This window comes from Uloborus diversus, chromosome 6 (assembly GCF_026930045.1).
Source record: "Uloborus diversus isolate 005 chromosome 6, Udiv.v.3.1, whole genome shotgun sequence".
Lineage (NCBI taxonomy): Eukaryota > Metazoa > Arthropoda > Arachnida > Araneae > Uloboridae > Uloborus > Uloborus diversus.
In genome coordinates this window covers 157,039,566-157,061,525 of record NC_072736.1, presented here as the reverse complement: position 1 = coordinate 157,061,525, position 21,960 = coordinate 157,039,566, and the positions used below count along the sequence as shown (strand labels likewise).

The window sequence follows — 21,960 nt, the reverse complement described above, 5'->3', positions numbered from 1 at the left end:
TAATAAAACGCTCACTAATATTATTTTTTATTATCACGTGACAATGCAGCTGTCCGAGCAGGTGTGGATTCGGAACCATATAGTCCATCAAACAGTAGACTGTTATTATTTTCTTTGCTAACGAAACATCATATCCTTTCAAAATATAAACTTACTTGGTTTTGCCAACATCTACATCAGAGTACATTCAAAATGAGAAGAAAAAAGAAACATAGATTACGAAAAATGAAATTTCCCCTTTGAAGTAGAACAATTTACTTCTTGGAAATTTGACTCCCTAAAAGCGCCAATGTTTCAAAATTGGAACATGCTATTTTGAAGGGGTACACCTTTTGGAAACATCATTGTACATTTCTACAAGCATTTTAAAATCATACATTGAAGTATTTTTCACAACTATAATAAATATCATCACATTTTCTGAAAAAGCCAATTTTTGGTAAATTTTATAAGAAAAAGTTGCAAAAAGCTAAAAAAACACTCATCTTTGAAAAAACGCAATAAATAATTGAAAATATATAAACAATCAAGCAGGAAATCAAAAAATACTTTGAAATAAGACTAAACTGTGTTAAAAAAACTTGTTTATTTTAACGTTATTTCTTGGGAAATTTTTCAGTTAAATACGATGTTCCATTTTTGGAACATTGGCGGGTAAACGGTTAAGAACATTGAGATACAGATTTGCATGATGGTAAGAAAACTTAAAATTTAGCAAAGTCACATATTCCATTACTTTAAAGCTGAATGTTCAGAATTTTTTACTTGATATAAAATGTATTTAATAACAATTTTGTACTTGAGAATTATTCTGTTGTTTCTAAACTCATTTCCTAGGGCTCATCTAAACTGTGTGTGTGTGTGTGTGTGTTTTTTTTAAACTATTGTTTTAATTGAGGCTATTTTGGCCCATTTAATGTCTTCGTTTTTTTCACAAGCACAAAATTGAAAAGTTCAAGCAACTCACCGCCATTTATGCTGTTAAAAATATGGATGAAAATCTTCAAAACTGCTTAAACAATCAAAATCTACTGTTTATAAGAATCATATCTCTACTATTTTTTAAACAGATACAGGTATCCCTCATATAACAGGGTTCATTGGTTCATGTAGTATCCAAACCTTGTTACATGAGACTTTTGTTAAAAAGAACTTTTTACTTATTTTAAAACTAATTAATAATTTACTTATTATAAATCATGCCAATATGTACCGTGTTGTAATGAAATCATGTTTCATGTTATACGAGACTTTGAAATAATGTGAATCAAGGAATGTGTATTGTGTTATATTGAAACCAAGTCGTAAGATACAAATTTTATAATAGATGAAATTTTGGCTCAATAGAACATACAAACGAAAATTGGCAACCAGAGCATAAAACGCCTAACTGATCTAAAACTAATAGTTGTTATAACAATACAACTTAATTATTTCACATGCTTCAAATCAAAACTTTTATGCACAACAAGAAAAAACTTTATTAACTTTCTTTACTAACAACAAAATGCATTCTATCAGGAAACAAATCTGAGCTTTTCTATAGCAATAAAGTTTGTCTGAGCAACAACAACAAAACAAAATATTAAATTCAATAAATAGATATATTCTATATTATATTTTGTTTCGGCTACATTTTTATTTATCGTTTGCCAAAAATAGCTTATGCTTAATCCTAATGTTGTTTTCTTACAATGCATTGGAGATAAAATAAGTTTAATCCTTTTGTTTTTAGAACACTGATGAGAAAAATAAAATATTTAAAAGTTACAAGCTAGTGTTATACAGGAAAACCAAACTTATGATCCGAAGAGAGAAAATTTTTCATAAAAAGTTCATAAAGATAAAGTAAAAACTTATTAGAGTTATTATCATACATTTTTAACAGTGTATTAAACAAAAATGAAGTCCATCTTTTGAAATTCGCTGTGTGCTGTTAAATTCAAGTTTTGTACCGTGTAATATCGAAACCGTGTTGTAGAAGTACCGTGCTATATGAGGGATGCCTGAACAATTTTTACTATTAGCAATTTTTAAACATTTCAAAAGGGTACACTTCTGTGCTCAAATGTTTTTTCAAAAACAGTTAAAGCAAGTAAAATTTAAATAAAAAGTAATGTACTTACCAGTGAATTCTAATTTAGGAAGAATAGGAAGTATATAGTCAAGCGGAATATTATGCGCAGATATTAGCTGCCACAGGCAAAACTGCTCAAAAGATTCCCATTCTAAACTTGCATCTATAATAAATTTCAATGTATTACATTAGTTTTTCTTCAGAAAAACTTTTGTGTTGTTTACAAATTTCCATTGAAAGCCTTACGCAAGTTTTTAACTATAAAAACTTAAAATAATTTAAACAAAAATATATCACCATTTTACTTCTCAAAATAACCAAACTGTTAAAATATTTCTGTAATCAATACGTACACTAGTCACAAATCATTACACTCATTTCATATCTTTTTTATTGCTTTCTGTATTTTCAACAGTGATACTATTAACTATTGTTTCTGATGAACTATAAGGTACAACACATATAAGATAAATTTTAGTGTTGCACTGTAGTGGCATCAAATTGATTTCAACACAACAAAAAATACTTAGTAATCATTAAACTGTCTGATGTAATTTGAATCTGCTATAAGAAATCAAACTCTACAGCTGTAACTCATTGCAAGTAGCTCTACCAATTAGTCAAAAGATTATTTAAAAAATATATCGGAAAAATATTGATGACCGCAGGGGCGGACTGGCTGACTTTGGCCCAGTCAGCGAAAGAATATTTTGGAACACCTCTGTAAATTAAAAAAAGTTAAATTAAACAGTGCCGAATCTCGATTCTTCCTAGCCCAGCAAAGACATTAAACTACCACTAGTTCCTATTTTCCATTAAGTTTCTAAATAAAATTTTAAAGTTCTGAAATAAGAAAACTGTTGATTCGAAATTGGTTGATCTATAAATGTCTAAGGAGAAAAGAATCGAGAGGAGGTGTTCTAGTTCCCTTCCAAGCGATATTTTCTAAGTTGGTGTCAAAAACCGCCATTTTACAATTTTCGGTAATGTTAGAAGAGAGGGAAAAGAAGGGGTTCCCTCACTATTTTGCTTTCTTACCTTTTTTTTTCTTTCAAAATTGACGTTCATTTTAGTCTATATTGAATGTCGGGGGCTCTTCCCAAAAGTTCTCCGAAATGGGAGGTTTTAGAAATGCAATTTTAGGCTACCCTTGGTAAAATTAATGGAACAGGGAAGCATCGGGAGCTCTCAACGAAAACGTTTCGACTAATTAAAAAATGCAAAACTATCTCTTTGGTCACGTTTGAGAGAGTAGGAGGAAGTATTTAAAAACTGAAGTATACTCGACCCAACTTTAAGTTACTGTAGGAAATCCGGCGACTCTCCTTCGGAATTTTTCGACATTGAAATTCTGAAAACATAATCTTATAATATGTTTGGAAGCATTAAAAGGAAAGGGGACAGGTTTTCTGAGTGTTTCCCCCAAGATTTTTTTAGGGGGGGGTGGGTGCTGTGCTCTTCCGCTTTTAAACTAACCTTTGACCCTTAATTTATTCAAATCACCTTGCACCTTAAAAGTTTAAACAAAACTTCACAAAAACGAAATCTCTTTCCAAAAGGAAAAGATTCACACAAGCCTGTCCTTTAAACGTCTCTCCCTTGTTTCGATCACTTATCCACAAGAATCTGATTAGATTATATCTGAATGTTTTTTGCATTACCTTTAAAACTAAACAACAAAAAGCTTTTTAATATTTAAAAAATAATTACTATCGAAAACACTTAAACTTTGGATGTAGGGGAAAAGGGACACATGTGAGCACCGCGCACATTTGAACATGGCATGTTTTGCTGGGATGTCAAGCAAAAAACCTTGAAAAATTCTCAAACAATGGCAGTACCAGTCCTACTCCTTGAACAAACTTTTAGAGCAATGAGCCAGTTTATGTTCCTGTGGTAACAATTTATTTGTTTTAGCAGATGTTGATATTATTTATCACTCTTCTTCACGTAAAAACATATTTAATGCTAACTAATAAGCTAAAATTAATTATTGCAAACCATTATATTTCAACTAAATTTGTGACAATGTTTAAATGTTTTAATTTAATTATGAATTCTTTATTTTTGAAAGTTACTTCTAAGGTAGATGACGGGGCACTTGTGAACAGAGTATGTAGGGGCACATGAGAATAGTTCCAATATCCTCTCCGTATTATAATATTAGTGTAGGGTTTTTATAAGTGTGAAAAAACAAAGTGTAAAGGTTAAAAATAATTATCCTCGTACAATCAGCTTGAAACTTTATTATCATTATTGTTACATTATTTATTAACAATTTATTTATAAATTATTTTTTCTTTTTTAAATTTTTTTTATTATTATGGCTGACAATTTAATGTTATATAATATTTACAAGGGAAAAAAAAAGACAAAATATTTTCCTTTAACTGAAAACTGAAGTTTAAAATAATTTTATATTCATCATCACATTCTGTATGAAGCTTAAATGCACTATGCAACAAGTATGAACTTTACATAATAAAATATTATTTGTATTGTTTATTCATAAGTTTTTTGCTTGTTGATCTTGTAATTAGAACATGCTACGAAACTTAAAAATTTGACAGATAGCCGAGTTATATAATTCGGAAAAAATATTTTTTATTGACAGTTACTGTGCAGTTTAACTAACACAGTACAGGTTACAAATCCTTCAATGTAACTGGTATATACGTATATGTTTCATAAAGAGTTTACTGTTGAAATGTGATGCTGGTCCTGCATTTTTCAATCGTGTTCATATGTACCCCAGGCTTGTTCACATGATCCCCCTCTATAGGGCCACATGTGAACAATTCAAGACATTTTTTTAAAAAATGCATAAAGTTAAGAAATATTTTTTTTTAATCTGAAAAAAAATCAGGGTACAAAGAAAAGACTATTCAATCATGGGGATACTTTTGCTCTGAGAAATTAATATTTTATGAGAAATTAAAAAAGGAAAAATAACTGTTCACATGTGCCCCTTTTTCCTGTTTCTAGTGGACCAAAAAGTAAAAGAATCACCTTATTTGACAAAACGTCTCTTAAAAAGTACCCTTTTATATGAAAGCACACCACCCCTTTTTTGGTCTGAGGGAAACATAGTTCCCTCTGGGCATTTTTTATTCTGAAACTGAAATCAATTTTTGGCCATAGTGCAGATATAAGGGTTACGAAGCTCTCCCACAGAAATTTCTATAAGTGAAATTTTAAGTTATCTTTAGTGACTTTAAGGGAATGGCGAAGGTTCGAAGACTTTGTCTGCCAATTTTTCAATATTTAAATTTGAAAAACACATTTGAGAGCCTTGATACAAGAGCCAAGAACCAGGTAAGTCCAGACTCACTCATTTTTGGTAAGACCAGCAAATAACATCAGTGTCAAATAGAAAGGCTAATATCTGTCCCACATTATTTACTACAAAGCAGGGGTATGATCTTACATTTGTGTCTCGCTGTTGCGCCAATTGGAACATCTTATATTTTCCACACGCAAAAATGAATTAAAAAAAAAATAATAAAAGTTTTGAATTAACTGGTTTATTCATCAAATTGTAGATTTAAGACCCGTTGGTGACTTTAGGACTACAAATAGACCTATACCTAAAATACCTTAGGGACCCTGTTAAGTCTAAATCTGGCTCTGATTACAAATAATGTTGCTCAAAAAAAAAAAAACTTTTGACCCCCCCTCCCCCTCCCTGGAACTCAGTCCTAAATCCGCCTACGATCAGCTCTCCCTTTTAAGTCGAAATTTTGTCCTGTTTCAGATTCAGTTTATCGTAGTCCAGACTTACTTTGCCTTATGCGATTCTGAGATGAAAATACTCGTATATAGCAATAATTTACAATAGACCAATGAAGTGTCTTGCCAACTGACAGCATTTAGTTGAATCTGTCACAACCAGTGAATACCAGGAGTGTGCACAGAAATTTTGGGGCTCATCACTAATAAATTTTAGGGACTTTCCTCCATCTTGTTTACCCCTAGGTCCCTATGCTGTAAAAAAATTCTGAAACGCTATTGGTTATTTCCATGGGACGTTTAAGGTTTTTAAAAGTTTTTCACTTATTTCCCTGTAAAATCAGGTATCTTCGCAAAAAAGGTTCCTGAATTGCTAAACGATGTACGAATGCAGACTTTTCACTGGTGTGAAAAAACTTTTGCTACCAGTTTAAAGATCAACTGAGCATGTTTATTAAGTGTATCGGCTATAGCTTGATTACGGCCCGTCCGGATAGACTAAGCTAAAATGGGAGCAAATTAAGTCATTGGATAGCTGCAGCTTCGCGAAGCAGGAATTGCAGGCCAGGAAAATGCTTGGACCTTGCTTGTAATTTTCACGTAGCTTAGTCTATGGTTGCTATAATGAGTATGGAGCTTTCTTGGTGTATCAGGCGGGTTTCAATCAATTAAATTAAACTCACCTATTTTTCTAGAAGGTTCCCTGAGCATGACTGGCTTCAACAGGGGACATTTCCCAATATTTCAGAAAGGTTCAGGGATGATTTTCGGAAGGTTACCGACTTTTAGCGGAAATTGTTCCCGGTTTTTGTAAACTATGTTACTAGCTGAAATTGGGCACATCAGCTGCCTATTATTTTCCAGGAACGTTTCTGAATCTTTTTTTTTTCACCTCTCATGAAAAAAATCTCGGTCCCCCTTCAGGCTCAAAACCAAGCTAACAGGTGTCCCTTCTCCCCCCCTCCCTTGTGCTTGCTCCTGCTTATGTATTAACACCCAAAAGCATGGCCCATGCATTTATAGCAGGACCGGGGCCGATTTATCTAATGGATGCAGGCCCCTTCAATTTTTGTAAATAGACGTACAAATATAAGTTTTGAACGCTCTTTTTCCGGGCAAATTTTCAGGCCGCGCGGGACCCCAATTTCTCTGGCCCCTTCCTGTTTCCTCAATGTGGGAGCCATAGCCCCCAGAGCTCTAAAAACTGTAGAGAAAGCAGATAAGAGAGAAAAGCATTCGCACGTGTGAACTTCGGCTATTTACTTTGGTCTCTACTTAGGACGGGAAAAAAAACCCTGTTTCCAAACACTTTTTTCACATAGAGTAAACAAATTACTAGGTATTTTATAATTTTTTTTATTATGACACTTTAAAAAAATGTTACGTGTGAATTTAAATGTATTAAGTTTAATAAAAAAATTGCTTGAAGTGGCCCAGTCGGGAATCCCCGACTAGCCGACCTGGCCAGTCCGCCTTTGGATGACCGTCACCAATCTACCATTTCTAAAAATTAATACATCATATGTATTTATTTGGTTTCTTTCTCCATGCCGTACCAAAGAGAAGTTTAAACATTAATATTAAAAAATAGGAATAATTTTTGTTCATGCACATGTGTCTTTGCTACATTCAAATTCAGACGTTATTTGATTTCATCTTGAGAAGACTTATCAATAGGCTTACCATACATTTTTGGGTCCAACTCCCCCCATATTGACAACGGCATTACTACTGAATTTTTGCTTTTTACAGGTCTTGTTAATGATTTCAGAGCTGGAAAAATGAATTGGTACTACACAGAAACCTTGCCATTTCATTGAAATCTTACATACACTCATAAAGTTATATCGTGTGAATCAGGTGAGTTTTTCACTGGACACGAGTTTTTGAAGGGGACTCTTATTTACTTTCTTCATCAAACAATTCATGACACGAAAGTTTCGATTTTATTTTAACATCTAGCAAATGTTAAGCAGCAGGGATCAAAAGTCTGCCTCTATCTGCAGTCCAAGAGTTCACCATAATTGACAATTCTCTCTCATTCAGATCAAATGTTCTGAACATTGAAATCTCGATTGTTCTAGAAACAGCTTATATAATTAAAAACTGAGCGTATGTATCTATGTAGTCATCTATGTCCCAGTTTCTTCTCCCGGACAACAGTGAACTGACCATCGAACCAGGTATTGATGGATTTGTAATCTTCCAGTCTTTATGTTTGGCTATTAAACCTTATCCTCCGATAATGATTAGCAAAGATATCAATTAAAAACTATTAATTATGACACTTAGATTTCGACACAAAATCCCTATTTTTCGAAGGCTTTCCTCCATTCAAATTATTATTCAGTGCTTCATCTCAACTTTCCGCAACAAGCCTTTTATTAAAATTTGTAGCGTGAAGATAATCATTGAGAAGAAAGATGTGTTGCCATTTTTTTTCTCAAATATGAAGAAATAAAATTCTGGGTTTTGTTTTGAGGCTTTTCCTGTAATCGGATAATTTAAAATGTTTATTTTTCGGTAATTTTTCCGCAATCTGCTGCAAAATTTTACTGATTTTTTTTAAAGCCTGATTGTTGAATATGCTTCACTTGACATACCTTTTATTTTCCAGGTGGATCGTGCAAAGCCAGGCGACGCAGCAAGTTGATATTTAAAGTGAGAATTTATTTGGAACAACTTAAAAATTGCCTGCTCCTCTCTCCCATAGTATCTGGTATTTCCGTACTTTGTCCAAACTTGAGCTACAACCTAGCTTTTAGTTTTAAATTTATCTGGTTTAACAGCGTACTTCCACTTCCATCGAAAAAGTCATCAATATTTATGGAACAATTTATTATTTATTAATAACTTGCACACTCTCTTCCAAATCAAACATGGCGACTTGAGTTTCATAAATAGATCTTAAGCTTATATAAATTAAGTCCTTGCCGGTCATAAAACTTTCAAAATTCTGAACATTCTTTGCAATCCAGGACAAGCAGCGGATGGGAGACCAGGATGAACTCTGTCCTGGGCAGGTAAACATTTATATACTAGCTTGCTAGTTTGGTCTAGGCTAATCTTCATAAAAAAGTTATAATTATCAAGTTAATTGACATACATTGAAACACCATTTTAAAGAACATCATTTCAATGCATGTCAACTCACTACTTGCAATCAAGTGTAGCTTTGCATCAAGTTCTTTGCGTTTCGTTCTGGGTGGGAAGTCAGCAGTTATTCTCATTGCTTTACACATTGTAGACACTAAATTAAATCAACTTGGGCGTTTTGATATTGCATTAGGAAACATACAAAATTCAACTGATCAGACAAATGAAATTTTTGCTGCATAAGAGCCATTTTTGTGCCTACTTAGGACTTGTTGAAGAACAAAAAAAAAATTATGAAACTGAACTAAAAGTTTTTTATTGCTTTTGTTTAAACTGAAGATAATCAGTAGTAAAAGGCAGTAACTTCATAGGTACAATAGCTTACTACTGACTCATCATTTTTTTCTCATTTCACTTTTACAAAGTTAATAGTAATAAAGACACCTTTAATAAATATGCATTTCAATCTTCTCAAATTGATATTTAGTTGCAACAATAAATTCTTTCAAACTGCATCCCTTTTAAATAAAATCAATTGATTGAAAATCTTAATTTTTAAGAATGCTGATGCCTAAACATTCCTGTCTAAACCAACCTTCCTATTTAGAAAATCTCTTTTTTGGGAGGAAAGTATCTTTATCGATTCATCTTATCTGAATGTAGAGCTTAATCTATTAAAAATAACTCTTAGCAATTTGTTGTGTTCACCTTATCTCCAAAATACATTACTAAACATTAAGTTCTTAATTAATTAATTGAATATCAATTAACAACTATCAATCAGCCAGAAAACTGTTCATGAATGCCAGAGTGGAATTTATAAATACGGCAAGTAATTCTAAGTTCTCAAAAACTACTTGCCTGAAACGTAGATTACTGGCTGTTGGCAAGTGGGCAAATGTAATATTTGCACCCTGAAAATACAATGTCTTACATAAGATGGTATAAGAAGACTTTAGTCATGAAAAGATAATAGTGAAATACACATAAATCAGGAGAATGATTTCCAAGGATTTATGATTTCTACAGAATTGCAAGTCTGGTATCAGATATACGTTAGGCAATACATTTTCACTGGATACAAGTGTAGGCTTGGTAGCCAACGTTCATGGTACGTACTATGAGCCTGACACCAGCCTTTCAATATTTTGAAACAAATAATATCACATCATGCAATTCCTTCAGTAAATAAATATAAACTCATACTTCTATAAATAGAAAGGTTCAAACTAAACACTTTAAGATGAGGCACATATACACAAATTTTATTATTGTTCCCTTCTTTAATAAACAACTTTTCAAGGGGCAATAAGGGTTGTAGCAACGTAGCAAAATATTGTATTGTTTTATGCGATAGTGTTAGGAAATATGCTTTCTTCCCCACATAAATTTATGTAGATCACATATCTTCAATGAAGTAGACGTAAATATGTAATAAGTTGACTTCAAAAATAAAATACAACTGTTTTTTTTTTTTTTTTCAAATTCGGAAAAATTAATTATGTTTTGAAGTTAAAATGCAAAATTTTAACATATTTCAAATTTTTGTTTTCATAAAAATGGGTGAAAACAATGAAAGTTCAAATTCCTGAAGGTAAATTTAAAATAGTTTCATCTATTTTTACAGGCACTATATTTAAAAATGCAGAAAAAGTAAAGACAGAAGCCATTTTAGAAGTAGAAATTTCTAACAACTACAACTTTTTTTTTGACTTACTCTCATGATAGTAAATATTTGTTAAAAATGTCTCATGATTAGGATAGAGAAGGCTGGATGGGAGTTTCTTTCAATAAAATGTCAATTAATCCTGAATTTTAACTTTTGCATCTAGCTGCAAGTCATATGGTTTGGCATTTTATGAATTAAATGTTACTAGATATTGTTACTGATAGCAAAGTTAGGAAAGAATGTTTAAAAACAAAAATTATACCCGTAAGGAAAATTTCTGAATTGGCAAATAGAAAGTTAAGTATGCACTAACTAATATGAAATTTTTTTCCATAACTATTTCTCCTAAACTATTAAGTTCACTCGCTTTAAGAACTCTTATATCCTGCAAATACTTTTTCGTGGGTAAATCATATCTTCTTTAATACTTCATCAAACTTCGTACAAAAGGGCAACATTTTAAAGACTTTTCAATGCTCTCTGTGAAGAATAAACCAACAATTCACATTCACCCATTGTCATAGTTTAAAATTCGAGAGGGAGATCTGTGCTGCATCTAGGGAGAAGCAACAATGTAAAACTAACATCGCTGCAAGAAAGTTGATTAATTTTTAAAAATGAAAATACCTCTTTAATGTTTTGCTTAAACCTTTTTATGAGCAGTCTTTATGGTTAACACATACTTGGAGCTATTTTCTGTGCTGATATCTTAGTTGGTAAACTTTTTATTGTCAACTAGTGGTACCCGCACGGCTTCGCCCGTAATAGCAAATTAAAAGGTCTTTTGGTTCGCCTGAATATTTACAAATGATGTGTAGTGAATTTTCTCGCCAATTGGCTTGTGCCCACGTTATGGTTCCACGTTATGATAATTTCGTAATTTATTCGTCCATCTTATGATAGTTTTGTTCTTAAAATTGGAATAGAAAAAGAACAAAATCGAATTTTCGAAAAATCGCTTCGAGGTGCACACCCCCATGCTACATACTAACTTTGTGCCAAATTTCATGAAAATCGGCCGAACGGTCTAGGCGCTATGCGCGTCACAGACATCCTACAGACATCCTACAGATATCCTACAGACATCCAGACATCCTCCGGACAGAGAGACTTTCAGCTTTATTATTAGTAAAGAATACTTTTTGCGGTAGGATTTCTTACAAAGACTAATAACTTCTTGAAACTTTACACGCCCACATAAATATGAAAGACTGCATTTTAAGTCACTATCTAAATTAGTTTGTGAGTAATTGAATCTGGTATTTTGAAAAGTTGCTGTGTGAATGCTTCGCGCAGGTCAGATAGTATCTTAGAATATCAATATCTGATACAAGTTGAGTTTGGATATTTGTGATAAATATATACTTGGAGGTGACCTTAATACAAGACCTTGTATCACGTGATAAATTACAAAAATAGACTTACTTAAAACGGATAGGAAGGAATCTTTTCTAAACATTACAATATTTCTCTGCAAAATAAGGCATATGAGGTCTTGAAGCTAAGGAAATAAAGTTTTAAATAAGCTTTATACAGAAAAACAATAATGGTATGTACAGGGTGTCCTGAATAAGACTGACTGATCTCAGAAATTTGTAACAATAAAATAGTTAATGATAAAAAAAAAAAAAAAAAAAAAAATTGCAAAAAATTCATGTGGTGGGCCGTAAGTTTCGTCCCCCAAAGTTCCAAAATTTAATTCAAGAATTTTCCAATAGCTGGGGCTGCAGATTGTAAGATCGTAAATGAAAGAAAGACAGAAAATTACATTATAGTTTTTCGAAAAATGTTTTTAAAAAACAAAATTATGCAACAACATTTTCAAAATGCCTGCCGCGGGTAGCAACCACATGTCGCAATTGAAGGAAAAGTCGGTGAATTCCAATAATTCTTTTTGGACTTAGAGGCTTACTATCTGCAACGCCATCTTTTGAAAAAATGTTGAACTAAAATTTGAAATTCTGGGGGACAAAACTTACTGCCCACCACATGAATTTTCTGCAAAAAATTATTTTTTTTATCTTTAACTATTTTCCTGTTATAAATTTTTGAAAACAGTCAGTGTTTTTCATGGCACCCTGTATCAGTTGTGTTAGTGCAAGAAATAAGAAATTTAGCTACTGTCTGACCACGGATTGTATGGAAAGACAAACATCCGTTTTACAGCTGGAAATGGACGAATCTATTATTTTTTACCGATGTCAGCTTTTGCAGAAGCAGAGTCTCATTCAAACGAGCGGAATACGTGCATCAAATTTTTATTTTCCCCCCTTATTCACATAGATTCGTCTTATCTGGACATTTGAAAATTCCATGTAATCCGTGGTTGGACAGTAACTGTCAAAATAACAACTGGGGTTTTCTAGGCATCGAAATTAAAAGCATAGAGGCAAATCTTTTGTAAATCAAATACAGTACAACCTCATTCATAGTGACTGAATGGGAACAAAGAAAATCCAAAATCTAGATAATCTGAGTAACATGTGTAATAAGCAAAACAAATCTATATAAATAAAACGAAGAATATGTGTGTATGTTCCCTATACAAATCCACAGTTTACGTCGGATCTTGACCAAATTTGGCAAGGAGGTACTTGGGCATCTGAGAAGGGGTGTAGGGGAGTTTCCAAACGCCGGAAAAGAACTGAACCATTCAAATTTTATTTTAGGGCACAAAAATGACGTTAAATGGCTCTTTTAACCCTAAATAATTGTTCGAACAGCACGACTTTAACGCCATTCGCAAGCCCACAAAAAAACTTTCCTATAGTACATGTATGTCCTTCGAATAAAAAAAAAAAAAAACAAGGCTGTAAAATTACCAGAAGAACAGTAATAAGCATTATTAAGCCTAATGGAATAGCAATTTTATATCAGAACTTTATCCTTTGCACAAACTCATTTTAAAGTAACGTGAATAAAACCATTCAGAAGGTTGCCATTTTTTTCTTGACTGTGACCAAATATTACTATTTTTTTTGCTTTGAGGTAAAAATTTTCCCTTTTGACTATTATTTGGTGATTTATCTTCTTTTTTCTGTACTGACAGCATTCGGGAATTTTTTATTTGCAGTTTTCTTTCCTTAAGAATGATTATTTTAACGGGAAATTTTACAGTACTTTTGTTAATTCTTTTCCTCTAATTGAAGCCTAATTGTTGAACACGTGTCGCATGACACAACTTTTATTTTCAAGGTAGATTGGAAAAAGCTGGCAATGCAGCTGGTCTTTAAATAAAGCAAACTCTCAGTTTATTAGATAAAAAACAATGTTTTTCAACAAAATTACATAGAACTTTTTTCAAGACATTAAAAATAATAATAATAATAATAATTTCTGAATCATTTTGTAACAAAAAATTTTTCTACTATCTTCTGTTTTAAACTTATCATAAATAGTTCAGCTGAAGTGATGTCAGACTGATGCTCCAAGTAAGTACAATCTATGTAGGAGTGTCATACTTGTTATCAAAAGCAAAATCACCAATATCATTATTAGGGTCTTACTATCAACATTTAAAATCATCACTGATATGAATTATACATTTTTTTAAGTCTGCATATTTGATACGGATTATCAGGAGATTAAGATAAACAAGAGCTGGATAAAGAAGGTTATACTGTACGTGGGGAAAAAAAGCATAGAATATAAATAATTCACATGCATGACAGCGGAAGATAATTAATATTTTTCACATGTCAAACAAAAAAATAAATAAAAGAAAGGAGCAATTCTTATTATTTTGTATATTACAAATGTGATGAATCAAGAAAAATCTCAAACAAGACGTGCAATTTCTGGCTATGGACGTGTTTCAATGTGGGCATGTTTCCAAAACATATGTGTATGGTGGAAGTTGCAGTAGATTGGGAAAGGCCTGCAAAGGTCTTGACAAATTCAACATTGCGTGCTTTCCGCCAAATTATCGTAATTTGCGAGAATTTTTGATTTTCTTCTAATTTTAAGACATCTGCAGAATTTCTGCTAAATTCTATCTTGAGTTGGAAGATATGTGAAAATCTACAGTTTCTACAGATTTTCTGCACCAGACAGTTAATGCAGATTTTCTGCATTGCGGTTTCTGCAGATTTTCTGCACCGAGGTTTCTGCAGAAATTTCAGAATTTCTGCAGAAAATTTGTCAGTTTTCCTCTGACATTTAAGACAGAATTGTTCTGCAGCTCAGGCATCTGTTCTGCGACGTACGTCGCAAATTTTGCAGTATTCTGCTTTGGGGCCCTAAGCCAGGGCTAGGGCAGAATTAACTACATGCTAGACAGCTTAATTATCACATCCTGAGACTGCAGTTTCATTCCTATTAGAACTCCTCAGTCAGGAATAGTGAATAACCGAGCTGGAGGTAGATGTCATCTCATGGAAGCTGCGAGTGCCAACAAACTGGTGGATAAAGTGAATTTTTCTCACCAGGGAGTGTCTGCAGTTTGTTGGCGCTCTCAGCTTCAATGAGAAGACTTCTCCCTCCAGCTTGGTTATGCACTATTCCTGACTGAGGAGTTTTAATAAGAATGAAACTTCAATCACAGGATGTGATAACCAGGCTCTCTGGGCAAGTATATATTAATTGTTCTTTCTTTTAAAGTACAGTATAACCTTGATTAAATGATTGTCAAGGAACTGGAAAAAGTTATCGTTAAATTGAGGAACATATACATTCAATGCAATTAAATCCAGCAGAGTGAAATGCATCATTTAATTGAGGAAATCGTTAAATCGAAGTTATACTGTATAACATATCCACCGATTGTCGAAAAATGTTTTCTTTTCTCCCGGGTTTCTTACTTAAGTATTTGTCAAAAGAAAGGAAAAAAAAATTACATTTGTTGAAAATTCAAATGTTATTCAATAAAATTCAAGCTAACCTGAGTTGGATCAATGCACGACACTATTAAATTTAAAAGCTCTGCATTTCCAATGGCAATATTGGGAAACTAAAAATAAAAACACATAATATTAAAAAAATCATAAAATATCATACTATAAAAATAAATTATGTTTTCATAAAACTAAAATAACAAGACAAACCAGTTTTACAATTGGAATAAAAATTAAAAAGAAATAAGAAAATCGTTAGGCTATAGCTTTAGCGTTATGGAAGTATACAAAGCTAGTATTTGGCAATTTTTGTGTAGTAATCTTGGCGAAAATCACAACCTGTATATGAGTACAAACAAATAATGAATTTTATAGCTAATAATTAGTTGCAAGTTTTGACTAAAACATGAATTATAAACAAAACTAATGAGAAAGTATTTGTCAAAATTGAATATGAAATGCACAGAACTAAACAAAATACACACATAAGGAAATCTATATATATATAAATGAATGTTTGTCTGTATGTCATGCATGAACTCAAAAACTACCCGGCAGATTTGGCTGAAACTTTCACCGTTTGTTATTTTTGGTACTGGGAATGTTCATAGACCAGTTCGAAAAAAATCTGATCGATAGTTCCTTTTTTATTCCAATTTAAGTCACGATCCATTGGATAAATACGAATAAAACTATCGGCTGCAGAAATTAATTCGCGTGAAAGATCTCATTGATAAGAAGCTAGCTGTTGCCATTTTTTCTTGAGTTTGAACAAATAAATTCTTTCTTTATTGTTTTATTGATATTGCTTTATTCTATTTGATATTTTTAGCGATTGATTGATCTTGCAAACTGCGTGAATACAAAATTTGAGTATAGTCACGGCTTCACTTGATACCTGGACCGATTAATATGAAAATTGCTATATACATGTATTTTTCCACGGAGAAGGTGCATAATATGCTCATTGAAGCCACTCGCCACCAGGTGGCACTGCAGAGTAGCAACTTCTGCCCCGTTCAACCGAATGAAAATCAGTATAATGATGTTTTTTTTTTGTTGGCGTAGCAACGCGCGTCGGGTACAGCTAGTATATCATGAAATAGAAGGTAGGTAAGTAACGGTTTAAATTTTGTTTGAAATAAAACCAACATAAAGCAATATGCATATATATATATATATATATATATATATATATATATATATATATATATATATAATAACAAAAGTGAAAAATATTGAAAAGACCACACCAAAAGCCCATAGATGCGCAACGCAGCAAAACTAAAAAGCCAAGTAAATATTAAATAAGCAAGCCAAATTCCAAATATTAAACAAATTATATAAAAATAATGATGATAAAAAGGAAAATTGCAAAAAGCTATTAAATAGGAAAAGATAAAGTATGAATTCAGAGCTCTATTGTTTATAGTTTAGCATGTGGTGCATTTGCCCAATGTTACTCTTTTTTGCATGTACTGGAGCTTAAGCATTCTCTTTTAGTTCATAGTTAAAAATTTTTAGTCTTTTGATCATATTTAATGAATCCTCCACGGCTGATGAGCTCTGGATTCATACTTTATCTTTTCCTATTTAATAGCTTTTTGCAATTTTCCTTTTTATCATCATTATTTTTATATAATTTGTTTAATATTTGGTATTTGGCTTGCATATTTTATATTTACTTGGCTTTTTAGTTTTGCTGCGTTGCACATCTATGGGCTTTGATGTGGTCTTTTCAATAATTTTCACTTTTATTATAATATATATATATATATATATATATATATATATGCACATTCATTTCATACATTTCTAGTAAAATCATTTAAACAGTTGAATAGAAACAAATTAATACCACTATGAAAGTTTAAACTGTAGGTAGTATCCAAAACACTATCTTCGTCACACCATGAATATATTATATGGCCATAATGCCAAAAACTATAACTTAATGTCAACAATAAGCAAACTAAAGAAGTTAAATCAGTTCTCACCTGGGTATAAATATCAGGAATGATGTAACAAAACATTCTAACATCATCTTCTTGACATAGCTATAACAAAATTATTTTTGAAAATAATTAGTATTTTAATCCAGTATATTCTACCGTATTACCCCGCATTATCCGGCATACCGGAAAAAAGCAAGGTTGAGCAGCAGAACGGGATATTCGAATTTTCCAGCATGCCGGATAATTTGAGGTTTATTTTGCAACAAAACAACAGTAAATTTCCCCATTCAGTTCCAAACAGAAAACAAACAACTGTAAGAAGAAAAAAATCCCAAAAGTAACCTTCTTTCAAAAAAAAAAAAGTGTATTGCACATAATATGTACTTGTTATTTGTGGTAGGTCATTATTAATGGATTCAATTATATGCCAATAAAGTAATCAATTCAGAAGCAATCATCGTTACTGCAATTTCTACATAATTTTTTTTAAATAAATTACTTTAGGTTCCTTTTAGAGTGATATTTTGAATTTATATTTATTGAATAGCTGTGGTAAATTCTTCAGCACTGGCTTAGGGACGGTAACTGACTTATTAAATGTTTGCTTACTTAGTTTCAATTTAATTTTTACAAAATTATTTGTTAATAAACAATATTTTTTTTGCTAAAATAATTTTTACAAAATTAAACTGTTTATTAATGCTAATAAGATATGCATAGAACTTATATTACTTTTTAAGCTGAACATATATTTTTTGTAGTATACATTTTCCTAACCTTGATTTTTCCGGCATGCCGGAAAGGACCAGACAAGCGTACTGAGAATCTGGTGACCCCCGAATTTTGCGGCATGCCGGATAATGCGGGGTAATACGGAATTATAACTTGATAGTTATTTTCACAGGCAGAATTTCTTCTAATATGCCTTTTTAACAATAATGTGAAAAGACAAATCTTGACTAAGTGTGCTACACTTCCAAAACTTTTCGCTGGTAATATTTTATGATTTATTTTTAGAAGTTTTATGAAAAATAATCTAACTCTTTGATTTAAAATAAGAATTGAGAATGCTAACCACAATCAATTCATGCTTAATTTCAGAACAGAAAAGACAGCATTTGAAATTTAAAACTTTTGTTTTAAAATTTCCATTACTAAATAAGCAGGGTTTTAAAACTTTAAATCATTATTTATTTCCAAGGGTTCAGAAAAAGAAGAATATGTGAGTTAGATATAATTTTGGCAGAAACATTTTGTTGGAAAAGCGGGACATTTGGACGTTTGCTTGAAAATGCTGTGTTAATGAGTTTGATGCGAGATGGGAAACAAACCAATTTCTTTGCGGAGTTTCAGTTTTTGCAGTGAAACTTTGTAAAATGTGGAGTAGTTGGCTCTAAAAGCTGGTAAGTGCGCAATTATCAAAATAACTGGTCATTCAAACTAAAACATGAAGAAAAACAGGTAGTCCTGAGCAATTAAAAATATATGATTAAGTTTTAAAAAGAAAACAAAAGGAAACAGAGAAAACAGGAGCAAGGAGAGCCTTTTAAAAATATTTAATAACTATCAATTTCGAAAAAGAAAAAAAAATTAACTAAGATGAGCCGTTTTTCTTAGTTATTCTTTGAAATTAAAAATTTTTCAGTAAACGAAAAACAATGGGCTTTGAAATTAAAAAAAGAAAAAAGGAGACAAAATACTTTTTCATTTTTCAGGACTTTCATAAAAAAAAAAAAAAGCATTTTAAAGAACTCTTTGTAACAGGTCAGTAAAATAATGCACTTTAAAGAAGTTTTCAAGGACCCGTGGGAACCTTAAACAAATTTTTGAAGAATTTTTTCCCCTTATCTCTTTTTATCATTTGATGCTTCCAAAGGGCCATTCATTAATTAGGTAAGGAGGATTTTGGCAATTTTTGCCCCAACCCCACGTAAGGGTACGTAAGATTTTTCAAAATAATAAAATGTTGCTAGAAAAGGATCAATTATACTAAAACTCCCAGTTTGACGTTACTTAAAGATTTTCATTTTTCAAATATATTAAAGGATGTGATACTAATTAAAAATAAAACATGCCATTAATAGTGCAATTCTTTAATTATATTTTACACTATTCATTCTTTGTAAAACAAGTAAAAAACAGCTCATCACGTTTATACCTTCCAGAAGCAAATGAAATATGATCTCTTCTAAACCACTTTACCGCGAGATTTCTAATATATCGACTTGGAAAATATTATGTAAGAATGGGTTTGACCTCTCCCTCCCCTCCAAAGTAAGAGTAGGTAGAGATTTTTGGAGTCCTCCTCTCCCTTGGGACCCTTACGTAATTAATGAATGGACCCCAAAGACAGAGAGGGATATATATACAACGTATACTAGCCGACATTATTAAAAATATAAAAGAAAAATAAACTTAGCCTACCTTTAAATCACTAAGTAAGCAGGTTGCTAAATCTTTTGTTTCACTATTTCTGGTTACAGGTGCCCATGACCCCTGAGTATTTACATAGTCCTTATAAGAAGACATTCTATTCTCTTGTACTTTACTAGCCTTAAGAAAATACAAAAGAAGGTACCCCAAACGATTCTGATGCATAGACAATTCAGCCAATATGTTCAACAGAGGTTGTCGGTTGGGATCATCTTCTGGTGTTTGACATAAGTTCCTACGAAGAAATAAAAAAAAAAATTATTTAAAGTACATTACATGTGCAAGATGCATATATGATTACAGTAGATCCTCGTTTTACAAGGGGTTATGTTCCACCGAAATGCTACGTAAATCGAAACCACATAAATTAAGACCTAATGCTAGTGTTAAATCAGGTGTTTGGTTCTGTAGAAAACAAAATACTTCATTCTAGTAATGACTAATTATATAATAAGTTAATTGTGTACAATAAAATAAAGGTGTCAAATCTTAAACCGCATAAAATAAACCCATGTAAAACTAGGGTCTACTGTATATTTCTCAAAATAATTTATGTTAAGGGTTTTTTTTTTTAAATGTATGCAAAACACAACTTACCTAAACATCACAAATAGCGGTGTGCCAATAGAATCTTCAATGGATCTGAAACAAAATGAACAAACAATGAACAAAGATATTTCTATACATTAGTTTTGCAGCACTTGATTTTAGTTTGCAAATTTTCACCTTTTTGTTGTGAGATGTAGTAAAGTACAGTCCAATCTCAATAACTCAAAGTTTATATAACTCAAATATTCCTTTATCTCGAAGTTTTCACTGGGTCCAAACTCTTGAGATTGTTATAAAAACTTCCCATAACTCGAAGGTTTTAGCTGGTCCCTTGGGACTTTGAGTTATTGAGAGTTGACTGTATTAGAGATCCTGGCACTATTTTTTTAATCTTTGTTCAGTAGCATAACCTAGCCTGATTGAATGCATGTCTCATAAACTGAACTGTGCACAAGTTTTTCAGGAGTTGGAAATATGATAAACTAACTTCTCTGTTAAATATCCAAAAGGAAATAAAATACAAAATTTCTCATTTCAGGAATTAACTGGATATTTTCTAATTACCGAAGGTCTAAAAGTGAAATGCAGAGCAAAACGAGCTGATCATCACATGACTTCCTTTTACACTAATTTAATGTTATTTACACACTATTGGCAATTTTAATGTGATTCAATAGTTAAATCTCTAAATATCACCAACAATGGCCAAATTGAAACCAGATTTAGAAGAAAAAAATTCCCAAATTTTTTGCCAAGTTACCGACAAAACTTGGCGACCAAAAGACTGGGGATATATTGCCAAGTGTCCGCCAAATTATAACAGCACTTGAGTTTTCATCAAAATTAACAATGATTTCCTCCAAAAAGGGGCAAAAGACCCCCTTTGGAGCATCCGAATGCAATCAAAAGGGGAGGTGCACAACTAGCCAGACTAAGAGTCTACGTACCAAATTTCAACTTCCTAAGGACATACCGTTCTTGAGTTTTGCGACATACATATGCATATACATATGTACATACAGACATCAGGGGACTCGGGAATCATCAAAATGGATAATTCGGGCGTCTATACGTTCTTAGGTATATATGCACATGTGGTCAGGTCTAAAAAAAGATTACATTCATTCGGGGGTGAGCAAAATGGAAATTAAGGTCGATTTTTCAGTGAATTTTTTCGCAAATACAATATTTCCTTTTTTGTAAAAGGAAGTAAAAAGGTTCCTAACGATTTTCAATAATGTAAGATGCTCATAGCTATCTTTTTTAGCACCTACTTTGATTAATATTACAATTACTAATATGTAAACTAACATTTTTAAGCACTCCATTCGTCAGTTGTATCAATACAGGTTGAAGTAAAAAGCTAAAAGATTTGAGTTAGAGAGCAAAGCCATAATAAGATTCACTTACTATCGAGTAAACTTAAAGGAGTAAAATTAGAAGATTATTATGTGTGTAAATATAATATCCGATTTTTTTAACTGTAAAGATAATGTCCCCCCCCCCCCTTCCTAGAACTGTATAGTGACTAGGCTCAAAACATTACAAGAATATTTCTCGACAAGGAATGAATTTCACATCTTCTGGAATTTAACTCATTCTTTAACAGAAAAAAATAGA

The 21,960-nt window shown here is 32.0% G+C and overlaps 1 protein-coding gene across 1 annotated transcript in view; it reads right to left on the bottom strand.

Moving 5' to 3' along the window:
* LOC129225185 (integrator complex subunit 3-like) overlaps positions 1–21,960 on the bottom strand; it is a gene marked incomplete at its 5' end in the record, with an annotated part of 111,020 nt that overhangs the window by 35,527 nt on the left and 53,533 nt on the right. The window contains 6 exon segments of the mRNA XM_054859750.1: positions 2,127–2,240; positions 11,997–12,072; positions 15,451–15,519; positions 17,401–17,460; positions 19,783–20,026; positions 20,389–20,433. Of these exon segments, the coding sequence (XP_054715725.1) occupies positions 2,127–2,240; positions 11,997–12,072; positions 15,451–15,519; positions 17,401–17,460; positions 19,783–20,026; positions 20,389–20,433 (608 nt within the window).